The 15,266-nt window shown below is 38.6% G+C and overlaps 1 protein-coding gene across 1 annotated transcript in view; it reads left to right on the top strand.

Annotated features, from left to right (window-relative positions):
- The window catches only part of PTPRK (protein tyrosine phosphatase receptor type K), a 528,548-nt gene that overhangs the window by 445,999 nt on the left and 67,283 nt on the right, over window positions 1–15,266 (top strand). The window contains exons 18-19 of the mRNA XM_089686377.1: window positions 8,855–9,015; window positions 14,985–15,020. Coding sequence (XP_089542503.1) covers window positions 8,855–9,015; window positions 14,985–15,020 — 197 coding nt within the window. The remainder of the gene's footprint in view (window positions 1–8,854; window positions 9,016–14,984; window positions 15,021–15,266) is intronic.

Genomic DNA, 15,266 nt, shown 5'->3' with positions numbered 1-15,266 from the left:
GACAGCAAATGTAAATTTTTATACAAGCTGTACACTCACTACTTTACATTGTAGCAAAGTGTAATTTCTTTAGTGTTATCACATGAAAAGATAGAATAAAATATTTACAAAAATGTGAAGGGTGTACTCACTTCTGTGAGATACTGTATGTTTGTAATTTAATATACAGTTTTAGTAGCTCGGAACTGTGTGTAACTGAATGTAAACAATCAACACTCCTTTAAGATCCTTTTACTGCCTATGTGAAACACTATACATTATTCTTGTCATGCTGAGTCTTGAGGTTAATGAAGATATCCAGTTTCCAAATTCAGAAACCTTTTGGTGTGTATCTCTTGTCAGTCTGCGTGCCTTTTATATTTACAAAAACCTTGTGCTAACGCTGCATTAAATTACATTGCAAGCCAGCACTGTGGGGAGCAGCTACTAAAATGAGGTAGACATTGTGACATACATCAATTTTTAAAGCAGCCATTGTACCTAATAAAGGCACTGATGTGATGCCACTTGCCTATATTCTTGTTGTGCAATATAATGGGGAACATCCAAGGCATTAGCCAGAGAAAATGAAATTCCATGGATGATGTAATATGAAAAAAGTAAAGAAAAAGATCCTTAAGGCTGCATTCACACTTGAGCAGAGTGTGTTTACAGGCTTTTTTTTTATAGCATTTGTACATGTGCTTTTGAGTGCTCTTGTGAAGTTCATTATTTTATTTTTAGGTAATGGAAAGCTAGTTACTAGGGGAAAAAGTATACTGAGCACGTTTTCATGCTATGCCATTGAAGTCTATCAGGGCCAAAACCGCTTAAAGTTTGTAGCTACAATTTTTGGCGACACTACTCTCAGGTGTTAACAGGCACAAAGCCATGTTATTTTTTTATTTCGGGCGTTTTGGATCTTCGAGTTAGAAAAAAATCAGGTGTCAATAACGCCTACAGTAATTTGTATTTAAAAAAAATGGCTTCATAGCAGTTGCCTATTGCCCATGTAATATTTACTTCAACTGAAAGTGATTTTGGCTACTTAATTCAAAAGCCGTCTTCTTTTCCATTGTGGTTTAGTGTAAGATCGCACATTATAATAAGTATAAATTGATATTTTGTCCATTTTTCTTGAGAAACCATTCTTGCACTTTTCCCTGTTTGTTAAACTACTGTCTGTTAGTTTTTACCTGTAATGTTTTACCTTAATTTGAATAATCTGACATAATTTTCCAGTTTAAGACTGCCAATTTGCTCACATGAAATGTTGCTCCTAATTTACATTACCCTAAACGTGCTGCAGTCCATTATTTTAAACAGAGAGGGGAGATGGAAAAGGAACTTTTCTTAAGTTGACAGACTGACTGAAGATGTAATCTTTTATTTATTAGAGAAAAAAACTAAAGATCAGAGACAAAATAGGTAAAGCATGGCAAATGAAATGGCATTGTATCTTTAGACTTAAGCTTCTTTGTTATCTAGAACATTAAAATTTTCACACACATTACTGAAATTTATTTCTCTCTGAGGATACAATTAGTGTTAGTAAAGGCGAACTCTAATTGTTAAAAACTTTCCCTCCCTCCCTCCTCTGACAACCTATCCTGCATACCCGGTCTAAAAACGTCTGTGTACATACTTTTTTTTTTTTCTTTTTCATCCAGTGCTGTTACATGATTCAGCAGCTCTGACTTCATTGTTTAAGAAAGCGCTTCACAACAGTTGTGAATTCCTGGAGTCATGAGCCCATTCATCATCTGTGCTCCATCCTGTCCATTGCAGCAGCCACTTACCTACACAGGGATAGCTACAAGGAGGGGGCAGGGAACGTCTTTAAGAATAGCTAGAGTTTAACCAGCCATAGACAGATCGAATCTTAGCCACTTCAGCAGGATTGGGCTGAGATTCAATCCATCTATGGGAAGACTTGTTGTACCCAAGTTGACCAATGGATCGACTTGGGTACTGCCAGCCTACCCATAGATGAATCGATTCTTGGTCGAATCAACAGGGACTGGCCAAGATTCGATCAATCTGTGGGTAGGCTGGTAGATGGACTTGGGTTTAAGCAGCCTGTCAGATTCTTTACTTGTGATTACTATTAGTGACTATAGCTGCTTGCAGTAATCATTGTGTTCTGCCTCCCAGCAATCCTCCCTGCCAGCGGAAAACAATAGCACTGCAAACGGAATTCCCCCATTAACACTGACTATATTGATGGGAGAATCAAGCAATTTTCTTTCTTTGCACTCATGGTGAAAGGAAAGAAAATCAAATCATCTATGGCTTGCCTTAGTCCTGTCTTTTACTTTTTTTGACCAACGTCCTTTACCATTTAGTATTATTATTATTATACAGTATTTATATAGCACCAAAAGGTTTGCTCAGTGTTGTACATTATATTGGGGGACAGTACATGAGTCAGTACAGTAACAAAACAATACACGAGGGGTTCGAGGGCCCTGCTCTTTCGAGCTTACAATAGTAACAAGCACTAAGCAAGAGCACTAGGGAATCCTATTACACACACTGCAAAAGATTCCAAAAGGAGGGGGAAATCTTAAAGCAGAACTAAAACCCAAGTCGTGCGCATATAAAATTTGTACATATTAACAGTCTGTAAATTAGTTTTAAAACCGCTAATCACTGACCTCTGTAGCTGCAGACACCATGGAGAAATGAGTCTCAAACTTCATAATAGAAACACTGAAATTGCAGCTCATCTACCCAGCAGTGACATTGAAACCTGGCAGCCTTTTAATGTAACTGGACGTGTGTATTTCTGTCATAGTATTTCAGGATTACTTATTCTGCAGTGCCTGCTGCAACAGAGGTCTGTAAAGGATTGTTTTAAAGCTCATTTGCTGCTTCTTAAGAATGTGAAAATTCTTTTATGTCCTGTCATGGCCACAGGTTGACCCAAGTTATTTAAAGCACACTGTATATGTGTTGAACTGCATTACAATTCTTTGTCAGTTGCACTACAACTCATATTTATAGTGAAGATATTATGATGTTTTGGGGTGCAGTGTTTAAAAAATATATATATATACAGGACTGTTTGTGCATGGACAATGCTGCTTAATGTAGTGCTCCTTAGTGCAAGAATATGTGGTGCAGTGCAGGACATTGGGGGTGAATGGGCGTTTACACTTCTTTTTAAGCAAACTGAGCAGGCTTTGCAAACTGAGTTTCTTAATTTACATGATGCATACAATGTTTATTTTTAAAAGATCGAAGTAAATATTCACAAAACTATCAAACATCAGTTATTAAATTTGCACACATAAGGGGTTGTGTTAAATAATAATTTCACCAAAACCATTAAACTTTCAAATTATGAAATTAAAATATTTGCATGTTTGTTTGGTTTTTTTTTAAAACTGCGTAAGCTCAACTTAATTAGTAAGGGCCCCCTAATGTGCTGCAGGGAGTGATATCCGATATCCTGGGAAATGCCACGATCCTCGCCCATAATGCAGCAGCATCTTCTCCCAAGATTCTGGCTTCTCAGTATTTCCCTGGATATCGATCAACAGAAGCTAATTTCACTCTGGCCATGGGCAGAAGTGGGGATAAGGTAAGTATATGAATATGTGTTTTTTTATTTTTTGTTGTTTTTCATTTCTTTATTTTGTTAGTTTTTTTTTTTGCAGTATTTTGAGATGGGGTGCTGGCTCAATAAAGAAGCAGTTCCACTTAACGTACACTAATGTGCACACCAGCCCTCCATGGTTGTACATTTTTCATGAGATATACACAGTATGTTTTAATTCCAAAATTAATGAATGTTGAGATTTATTTAATTGTAATGTATTACTGTAGTTTTGCTCACCATTTTTTCTAGTTGCAGTTTACGTTAAAAAAAATTACTTTGTCATTTTAACAAAACAAAAAATAGTGTTTCCTTCTGATTGGGATAAGCTGTAACACTTTCTGGTAGTATTGCAGTTTTGCTCCTCCCTCACACCCCCAATATATTTCTATTGGCCCATACATTTGATGGGATGCCTTACATGTGTGGGATACGGTGCTTTTCCTGATCAGGAAGCCCAGCCTTTGGACAGATCAGGGGGTACTGAAAGCTGTAGAAGTTTTATGCAGCCTGTGCAAGGTGCCTGTACACTATACCTGTTAGCAGTTGTCTTTATTGTTAAAATGATATGAGTTTAAAATACATACAGAGGGAACAAAATACTTGTGTTTTTTTTGGTCAAGGCATTGCTATAGACCATTATAAACCAGTCTTTCTTGCTGGTTTGTGATGTAGGAGAAAGGTTCCTAAATACACCCTTTGTAGCTCTGCTTCAGAAGGTTTAAAGTAGACATAAACCAAACCTTTATATTCTCAGTTTTAAAAATGTTCTCTTCAAAGATGTTTTCAGTTGTTTTAAATATCTAACTTTCATTAAAATAATACCTTTTCATCCTGCCATGAAGGTCTTTAAGTTGTAGTCCTGTGTATCACCCTGTTACAGGCACCCTGGTTGACCCTACGAGCAACTAAAAGAGGCTGGAGGAAATCTGTAGCACTGATATGCAGAAAGGATAAAAAAAGTCAGATACATAATTCGATGTAATACAAATGTGGCATGTGTTTGACACTCAGAAAACGCTGCTCACTTAAGGTTGAAATTTACTTTATTTTGACAAAGTGTCAGTATTAGGATGTGTATATCACAGCCAACAATTAGATTCAAAGCTGCCTTGGAAGTTTGAATCTACAGGTGAAACTCAAAAAATTAGAATATTGTGCAAAAGTTCATTTATTTCAGTAATGCAACTTAAAAGGTGAAACTAATATATGAGATAGACTCATTACATGCAAAAGCAAGATAGTTCAAGCCGTGATTTGTCATAATTGTGATGATTATGGCTTACAGCTCATGAAAACCCCAAATCCACAATCTCAGAAAATTAGAATTTTGTGAAAAGGTGCAATTTTCTCGGCTCAAAGTGTCCCACTCTAATCAGCTAATTAGGCCATAACCCCTGCAAAGGGTTCCTGAGCCTTTAAATGGTCCCTCAGTCTGGTTCAGTAGGAATCACAATCATGGGAAAGATTGCTGAGCTGACAGTTGTGCAGAAAACCATCATTGACACCCTCCATAAGGAGGAAAAGCCTCAAAAGGTAATTGCAAAAGAAGTTGAATGTTCCCAAAGTGCTGTATCAAAGCACATTAATAGAAAGTTATGTGGAAGGGAAAAGTGTGGAAGAAAAAGGTGCACAAGCAGCAGGGATGACCGCAGCCTGGAGAGGTTTGTCAGGAAAAGCCCATTCAAAAGTGTTGGGGACTTTCACAAGGAGTGGACTGAGGCTGGAGTCAGTGCATCAAGAGCCACCACACACAGACAGATCCTGGACATGGGCTTCAAATGTTGTATTCCTCTTGTCAAGCCGCTCCTGAACAACAAAGAACGTCAGAAGCGTCTTACCTGGGCTAAAGAAAAACAGACTGTTGCTCAGCGGTCCAAAGTCCTCTTTTCTGATGAGAGCAACTTTTGCATCTCATTTGGAAACCGAGGACCCAGAGTATGCAGGAAGAATGAAGAGGCACACACTGCAAGATGCTTGAAGTCCAGTGTGAAGTTTCCACAGTCTGTGTTGATTTGGGGAGCCATGTCATCTGCTGGTGTTGGTCCACTGTGCTTCATTAAGTCCAGGGTCAACGCAGCTGTCTACCAGGAGATTTTGGAGCACTTCATGCTTCCTTCCGTAGACGACCTTTATGGGGATACTGACTTCATTTTCCAGCAGGACTTGGCACTTGCCCACACTGCCAAAAGCACCAAAATCTGGTTTAATGACCATGGGATTACTGTGCTTGATTTGCCAGCAAACTCGCCTGACCTGAACCCCATAGAGAATCTATGGGGCATTGCCAAGAGAAAGATGGGAGACATGAGACCGAACAATGCAGAAGAGCTGAAGGCCTCTATTGAAGCATCCTGGTCTTCCATATCACCTCAGCAGTGCCACAGGCTGATAGTTTCCATATCACGCTGCATTGAGGCAGTAATTGCTGCAAAAGGGGCCCAAACCAAGTACTGAGTACATATGCATTCTTATACTTTTCAGAGGTCCGATATTGTTCTATGTACAATCCTTGTTTTATTGATTGCATGTAATATTCTAATTTTCTGAGATTGTGGATTTGGGGATTTCATGAGCTGTAAGCCATAATCATCACAATTCTGACAAATCACGGCTTAAACTATCTTGCTTTGCATGTAATGAGTCTATCTCATATATTAGTTTCACCTTTTAAGTTGCATTACTGAAATAAATGAACTTTTGAACGATATTCTAATTTTTCGAGTTTCACCTGTAATTGGTGAAATATCAAGCAGTAAGAGCAGACGTTGCAGAACATATCCTTCAGGAGGTACACACTCATTGGCTATCTGAGTAGTTATCTGCATTCTGGCTGCAGAGAATAACAGGTATCTAAAATTATAGCAAACCACATGGAATTCAGACTGCACAGCTGAAGTGTTTGCTAGATTGAATTAGCAATTAGTTCACTGCTCCGATTTGTTCCCTGGAATGTCTCCCTGCAATGAACCCAAAAGGGAAAAAGTTGTAAAGCCTTTCTTAATTTGCATATAAGCTATTGCAAGACTTAAATCAGATCTTCACCCTCAAAACAAACCTCCCTCCTCTTCACCTCTGCTATATAAACATCATACTTTTTTGTTTATTAACCAAACTATTTCAGTCCTGCGCCCTTTGCACGTCACTGTCATAGGCAAATGATGTGCACTGTGCCTCCTAGAATATGCATGTCATTATCCCAGGAGGCATAGTCTTTCATTCAGAAAAGGATGAGGGGGCATGCCTAGTAAAGCACCCTTGGGAGGCCTGTCTCCTGAACCTGGACTAGCTGGCTGCCTCTTGATGATGTCACACAAAAACATGGCAACACAGTACCAAAGCAGTGACAGAACAGAAGAGGATCTCGGCAGGATAACGCTGGACCCACTGGGTGGGTAAATATCTGAACTTTGCAGAACTCGCAACCTGGTAAGCAGGGGTTTCAAAAAAATGGTGGGTGAAGAGCCCCTTTAAGCCAACCATACACTTTACGGTCTGATTTGCAGTCATTTATATTGACTAAAACTTTACTTTAATGAGACTCTGTCATGAAAAAGTAGGGGGCTGACATTGCATTGTTCTTTTTTGAATGTTAGTTCCCTGGTTGTTCTGCTGATATTTGGCTTTAATGCTTGGATCACTGTCATGGAATAAGTATAGAGAAAAGGAATGCAATGTAACCCCATATTTTTCTCATGACAGTGACACTTTAACATTCAAATGTATCCAACCAGACCCTGACACTATATAGTTGTGGGTAGATTGTACAGCCAGGTTATGTCATGTGTGGTAGAGCGTCTGAGCACCACAAAACTTGGAGCGCTTATGCTGCCCTAGAAATGCCTACTATTCAATGTGAATAATTCTTTATAATACCTAAAGTGGTTTTAAACCTGGGGCATGAAACAGGAACAAAGCCTCTCCCTGCATAGTGTGTATTCCCCTGAATCCAAAGCACTAAGTGTGGTTTTTCTATGAAATCTAATCCCTCTGCTGTCTACATAAGTCACTACAAAGACTTTAAACCAACTCCTCAGCTTTTGGGAGATGGCCTACCCCTCTGCAGCACACAGTCTGAGTACGGGGGTGTCTTCCCTTTCCTTTCCCTTCTTTCAGATATCAGGGAACTCTGTGCTCTAGCTCTGCAGTCTGTGACATCAGATCCCCACCCATTTCTTTCTAGAGCTGAGAGATGCTGTGTTTTGGTAGGCTGTAGAGAAGAGGATACCGCAGATAAACAGGTACAACTTTATATAGGATGATATGTTTCATCTCTGTGCATCACCCGAGGCTAGCCACTTCACTGGGTATACAGAATGTAAGGGTTTACAGCCATTTTTACTCCGCAGGTTTGTGTAAATAATCCTATTAGACTTTTCCATAGTGATAAGTCTTGGCTGTTTTTTACCAAAATGACCCGTATTGGCGAATATGTCCTTTTTTTTTTTTTCATCCCTGAATGCATTCACTATATTTAAAAAAAAAAAAAAAGTAATAGACTAAATTATAAATTACTGTAGGCCAGTTTGTGTTGCTTAATGCAGACATTACCAGACCGCCACTTTGTAAAAAATACTGTTGGGTTTTAATGCATATTTCATCAGTAAGCTGAAGCTTGTTTTGCTAAAAATTTCCCTTTTTAATATGTATGTAATATGTATTTTTCCAGAAATTCACAAGGCTGATATTTCTTATAGCTCTGATATTCACTGTATGGTGCTATACTGCTGTCTTGATCATGTAATCTTCTTTCTGAAATATTTATATTGTGTTATGTTATTGATATTTTTAGGTGTATTCAGGAATCTCAAATATGTTTCTTTGATTTTTTTACACCGGTAGCTACACCTCCACAAGATACTGAACTGTGTGAGATGCTTGTCACTGGAGGTTTGCAGTATGCCACAGATGAATATTGGCAGAGACAGTTGATCACAGTGAAAAAGACTACAAAGAAATGTATATAATCATATACATGCCACTGTTTGACAACTACTATTGTGTTTTATCTTCAGCTATCTAACCATTATTGTCAAGAATGCAGTGAAACACCAAACTACCCGTGACTCTGGCAAATTGTTTTATTGGGTTATTCAGCCATTTGAATACTGGAAAAAAATACCTTTTTACTTCTAGAGCATTCTGCATTCAATAGTATTTACAGTTTGTGAATTTTGTCATATTGATAGAATTTAAAGCTTTAATCACTTCTTTTAGGGTCACCCTGAATGTCTTTTCTCCTATGCAAGTAATGTAGTGTACTTTCCTTTTCAGTAAACTGGCAAAGAAGCGCAAGGATGCCATGGGTAACACGCGTCAGGAGATGACGCATATGGTCAATGCAATGGATAGAAGTTATGCTGACCAAAGCACTCTGCATGCCGAAGACCCTCTGTCTATTACCTACATGGATTCTCACAACTTCACCCCCAGATGTAAGCACTCTCAAGGCAACATAATCCAAAAAAAATATGTTGTATGCATGATGCTATAGAAGGGATTGAATAATTTTATATTCTGATCAGGCTTAAAATGTATGAATTTATTCAAGGTTGCAAAGCAATTTAATGCTAAAATTTCAGCACTTTTCTAGAAATCTTTGCTATTTAGAACATTAAGATTTTGTACATGTGAACATATATCCTAACATTGTTTTATTGTCCACTTACATCTATTTCATTAATATAGACTAAAGAGATAACAAGTGAACAAACCCCTGGCCCAGTTAAAGAATTCAGATTTTTTTTTTTTTTTAATTTGACTCAATTTCAATTGACTCTTAGATTAGATGCACAACGTTCAGAAAAAAATCATCACTTAAAGTGGTAGTAAAGGTAAATGGGGGAAAAAAAAAAATTCCCCTTGCAAGGTAAAGGCATAATGTGCGCATACCAGGACATTATGAAAGACTTCCCTTGAAACAAAGCCCTCCAGCAGAGTGCTGTCACCTCTGCTTCCATCTTCACCTGGTCTTCCTTCTGGGTTCCTGGGCTGTGGCCGCTTGAATGGCTGAGCTGCGATGGCTTCACTCCCACGCATATGCACAGGAGCCACGGCTGCGGCAGAGCTCTGAAGGAACAGCATGGGTATGCCATTCCTTCAGATCGCATGCGCCGATGCTTGCTAGAATATCTCCTAAATGGTGCACACTTTGGAGATATTCATTTTACCTACAGGTAAGTTTACCTGTAAGTAAAATTAAGAAAATGGTTTACTGCCACTTTAAAGAGGCAGTCTATTTTTAAGGTCAAACTTTACCCATAACAACTTGATTTAAAAAATGTTCTATAGCAAGGAACATACATTCCACATTAGTAATGATGTTACCAAAATTAGTGTGTGCTGTAAATTTCCTCCAGCATTGTTCCTGTTTCTTCTTGCTGGAAGCTGCCATTTTGTTGAAGCCTAGAAGCCACTGAACAGCAGTAAATATTTAGGCTGTCAGCAGATCCACTTTAAGTGGCATTTTAGCTATAGGTATAGTCTGAAGGGCTAAATGAAATACTGGCATCTTGCACTTCCTGGAGAAAGCAGCAACATCATTTCTCAACTGCAGACACATACTTTGTTCCTACCCATCTGTGGTTATCCCCACTATTCCTGATGCATTCTCCTAAATATAAAATGCATAAGAAATTTACCAAAAGGAATGGACATGCCTCATAATTACCATAATAAATATGCTGACCTGGTTTCTGAACCCACAGTTCATATTGCCAGACCTCCCAGCATTCTATCAAACAGATTCTTTCGAGTGACCTTGGACTTTAAGGTAAACATAGTTGTATTGGGCTTTCTACCCTTGTAGCCATTAATTGGTAACATTACCATACCTGTCAGACTAATAGTATTTTAGTGAGACCCCAGGCAAATGGCCAGAAACACAGCTTAAATTCACATATTTTCCTATCCACGAAAGGATTTGTAAATTCCACTTTTATGTTTCCTGCACCTTTGCCAGACAGCAAAGCCAGGAGGTTGAGACTGATTTTTTTGTTTAAGTGTAAGATTACAGACCACCCACACTGCACATTTGTAAATAAAACATAAGAAACATACTGATAAGCCATTAGATCTGCTTACTCTGCTCTCTCCTCCTAGCCGTATGCTACTTATACGCATATGTGCATGCCACAGAGCCAGATTGCTGCACCTTTGTCTCCCATTCTGAGCATTGGGTGACAGTGATGACGGAGATTGATATTGAGACAGATTAAGAAACTTAATGTTGTATGTAAAACACATTTAATTATTTTAAAGAGAGTCTATCACCTACTAATAATTTGTAGGTAAAATAGAGTTTTTATATGCTTACTTGCATTATTTTTTCTTTCCACAAATCAACATAGCAACCACCAGCAGATGGGGAAACACATTTTTATTCAATTTTAGTACTGTCCCTGATGCTTTCATGGGAAAAAACTCTAGCAAATAAAGTAATACAACATAAACAAATGCTACATTAGCCATATTGTAATTTAATGTTTTTAAAAATTACTTTTCCATTTCAACCTACAGTGCTGTAATGTTTTGTAAAATTCATTGCAATATGGCAACCTGGAGGAGTTTTGTTGTGGGGGTTTTTTTTGGGGTGGGGGGGAGGAGTTCTGTTTGGTTACAGAACATCTACAAAAATGTTATTTCCTGCTTATGCAGTTGACTCACTGGTTTTGACAGAAGTCTCCACTGAGGGAAGTCAGATTTTAGGCATCCTGTGCAACAGAAATTAATTTTTTGAGGAGTTACTCCCAAAGGGCTAAATACTTCTCTCATCAGAACACTGAAGGTGCACCAACTGATTATAACGAATACGAGACTCCCATTCTAAATCCATATTTAAAGGACATAGTGAAACAAACAGCTATTTATTCAGAACAGAAGCAGGTAGGAATCTGCAACAAAGTTTGGTAAAATGCAATATACATTTTCCACAAAAGTTAAGGTACTCTTTAAGCTTTAACTACTCCAGGAGAGTCAGTTCCCTAGTATAGGCCCTTCCCTTCGTGCATATACTAGCCCTAGTCTAATTACTCAATGTTCTGGCCAGGCATGTCTACGCCTTCCATTACTCTACCTAAATAATATGTTATACACAGTGGGGAAAATACATTTTTGTCCCCTGCAGATTTGTAAGTTTACTCACAAAGAAATGAAGGGTCTATAATTTTTAATTTTAGTGTAGTTTAAATGATGGAGACAGAATATCAACCAAAAATCCAAAAAAAGCAGGATACAAATGTTATAAATTGAGTTGCAGTTCAGTGAGTAAAATAGGTATTTTATCTCCTACCAACCAACAATAATTCTGGCTCCCACAGACTGGCTTTGTGCGCATGTGGTACACAGACTAGTCCTTTCAATTTAGGAAGGTGCTCCTAATGACAGCTTATGTGTATAATGGACATCTGTCCACAGAATCTATTTCTTCCATTCAAACCTCACCATCATGGGCAAATGACCAAAGAGCTGTCAAAGGACATCAGGGACAGGATTGTAGTCCTGCACAAGGCTGGAATGGGCTACAAGACCATCAGCAAGAAGCTTAGTGAGAAGGAAACAACTGTTGGAGCGATTTTTCGCAAATGAAAGAAATACAAAATAGCCATCAATCACCCTTGGTCTGGAGCTCCATGGAGGATTTTGCCTCATGGAGTAAGGATGATCATGAGAAAAGTGAGGGATCAGCCCAGAACTTACACGGGAGGAGCTTGTGAATGATGTCAAGGCAGTTGGGACCACAGTCACCAAACAAACCATTGGTAACACAATATGCCACCTTGGATTGAAATCCTGCAGTGCCCACAACATCCCCCTCCTCAAGAAGGCACATGTACAGGCCAGTTTGAAGTTTGCCAATGAACATCTAAATGATTCAGAGCAGGATTGGGAGAATGTGCTGTGGTCAGATGTGACCAAAATTGAGCTCTTTGGCATTAACTCGACTCACTTTATTTAGAAGTAGAAAAATGCTAACTATGACCATAAGAACACCATCCCTACAGTCAAGCACGGGGGTAGAAACATTATGCTTTGGGACTCTCTCTCTGCTAAAGGTACAGACCAACTTTGCTGCATTGAGGGGCCACTGGACGGGGCCATGTATTGTAAAATCTTGGATGTGAACCTTCTTCCTTCAAGCAGAACACTGAAGATGGGTCTTCCAGCATGACAATGACCCAAAACATACCGCCAAGGCAACAAAGGAGTGTCTCAAGAAGAAGCACAATTAAGGTCATGGAGTGGTCTTCAGACCTTAATCCTATAGAAAATTTATAGAGGGAGCTAAAACTTTGAGTTGTCAAGCAACAGCCAACAAACCTTAAGGATTTCAAGAAGATCTGTAAAGGAGAGTGGACCAAAATCCCTCCTGAGATGTGTGCAAACCTAGCAACCAACTACAAGAAACGTCTTACCTCTGTGCTTGCCAACAGGGGTTTTTCCATCAAGTTTTTCTTGGGGATCAAATACTTATTTTACTCACTGAACTGCAGCTCAATTTATAACATTTGTATCATGTGTTTTTCCTGGATTTTTGGTTGATATTCTGTCTCAATCTTTTAAAATACATATGATAAAATTTATAGACCATTCATTTCTTTGTAAGTGGGAAAACCTACAAAATCTGCAGGGAATCAAATAATTATTTCCCCCACTATTGCTGCAGGTGAAGGAGTAAAGGGGAATACTATAGAACAGTGGTGGTCAACTTGAAAATTTTAGAGGTCCTCAATACAATCCCTAACACTAGGAGAGGGCCACACAAAACAGCATTTTTTGTGCATTGAAATGCAAATGAAATGGCTGTAATGCACCTCAATGCCCAAAAGTATTAGTCCTGCTGAATTTTTTTTTATAGCGTGCTGCAATACACACTGAAAAGAAGGCAATGTCAGTGGCAGCAATAGTTAATCATTCGCATTGATGTCAAAGAACACAATCAAGACCCCCAGCATCGGTGTCAATGGCTGCTGTTATAACTCCCAGCATTAGAGTCATGGTAGTAATAAGATTCTCTCTTTAGCTGGATAAATGTAGCAATGTCCAAGCTTTCTGAAATCAAGGCTGACTGCCCCAGACAGCACTAGCTTGTTTCTGGTGACAGCAGAATGTGTCTTTGCAGTAGAGCTTTTTGATTCTTCTGCTTGTATACATTTATTAGACTGCCGGTCAATTGCATGCTCATAAGTCTAATCCTGTCGTGTCCACTGAAGATAACATGACAGGATGGGGTTTATTTACTAAAGCTGGAGAGTCCAAAATCAGACTCCCTTCTGCATAGAAACCAATCAGCTTCTAACCTCAGCTTTTTCAATGAAGCTTTGGCAATGAAACCTGGAAGCTGATTGGTTTCTATGCAGAAGTGAGTCTGATTTTGCACTCTCCAGCTTTAGTAAATAAACCCCGATATGTCTACATGCTTATACAGTATTTAAGTGCCTGCTAAGTACAGCCAGAGTTCAAAGAAACTAACAACTGTTCCAAGACTTCACAGGTACCTGCTACTTGGACTACTCATACACAGGGCTAGGGAGAGGTAGCAGCTACCTGTGCTCAAAGGAAGCCTTTGACACACCAGGAAATGTATGGGAGAAACAAAATAATGGTGGCATATATGTTGCAGGAGCGTTGAACATTGTGTAGGATAACCTGTTGTGCAGTGACAGGAAAGTGACAGTGTCTTTTTAATTTTAATTTTTTTTTTATTGTTCCAGAAGTTTAGCTTTAACACATGTTCATTTTGACGTTATTAGATGGAGGTCGGTAGAAATGATTATGTAATATACAGGGTTATAGTATGCAACTTGTGGATCTATCGGCGCTGAATATTGATAGTGCACAATTTTTACATGGCTTTAATGATGATTTTTTGACACTAAATTCCACTGTATCTGCTTCTTTTACTCCGCTCCTTAGTTGCTTCCTCCATACATCTCTTGCAGCAATGCTTTTATTGGCTGTTTGAATGATCATTATATGCTAGAGCTATTCGTTTGTTACATCAGCTTTATAAAAGTGGCCCATCCATCCACAAATAATGCATGTCATATAAAGATAAGTTCAACACATGCATTCATATTCTGTTTGTCCTGTAAATTAACAGCCTCAGGGCAATCTTTATTGTGTAGTGACCAATGATTATATACTGACTTGCTAAAATCTGAAGAGCAAGTCTCCTCATTTCTTTGTGAGTGCATAAGCTTTAGATACTGGAACTTGTAAACTGAAGGCCGATTTGGTCTTGTCATCGAGGTCCGTAATGCACTTTTATTGTCCTTGTTGGCCTGCTGGAAGAATTCATCTGTTAATAGCCAGTGATGTCTTGTGCTAATTTTTTTTTTTTGTCTGTTTCCAACTGCCAATACTGGAGGTAATGTGAATTTTCATGAGCTTTGTTTTCCTGCAGTGCCCAATGATCCACTTGTGCCGACTGCTGTGTTAGGTGAGGACCTAGTCTGACATTATCACAAGTTCACGCATGAATGATTTTCTTGCATGTGACTCAATGTTAAGAGCATTTATTTAGTGATTAGTTAGAATTTCCCACTAAAAGCATGTGATTTCAAACAGGCAGGTCCTGTTTAAGTATATTTCTCATGCATACAGAATTTTTGCCAGAATTAGTACTGTAAAATCTCCATTACAATAGGACTACAGGTATGTATCTCTAATACATGTTGTCTGATTG

Source organism: Staurois parvus, unplaced genomic scaffold, assembly GCF_062004578.1.
Source record: "Staurois parvus isolate SC_StPar_1 unplaced genomic scaffold, SC_StPar_1.0 ptg000397l, whole genome shotgun sequence".
Classification (NCBI taxonomy): domain Eukaryota; kingdom Metazoa; phylum Chordata; class Amphibia; order Anura; family Ranidae; genus Staurois; species Staurois parvus.
The sequence above is the reverse complement of the archived record's forward strand: the minus strand, read 5'-3'. Positions and strand labels throughout refer to the sequence as shown.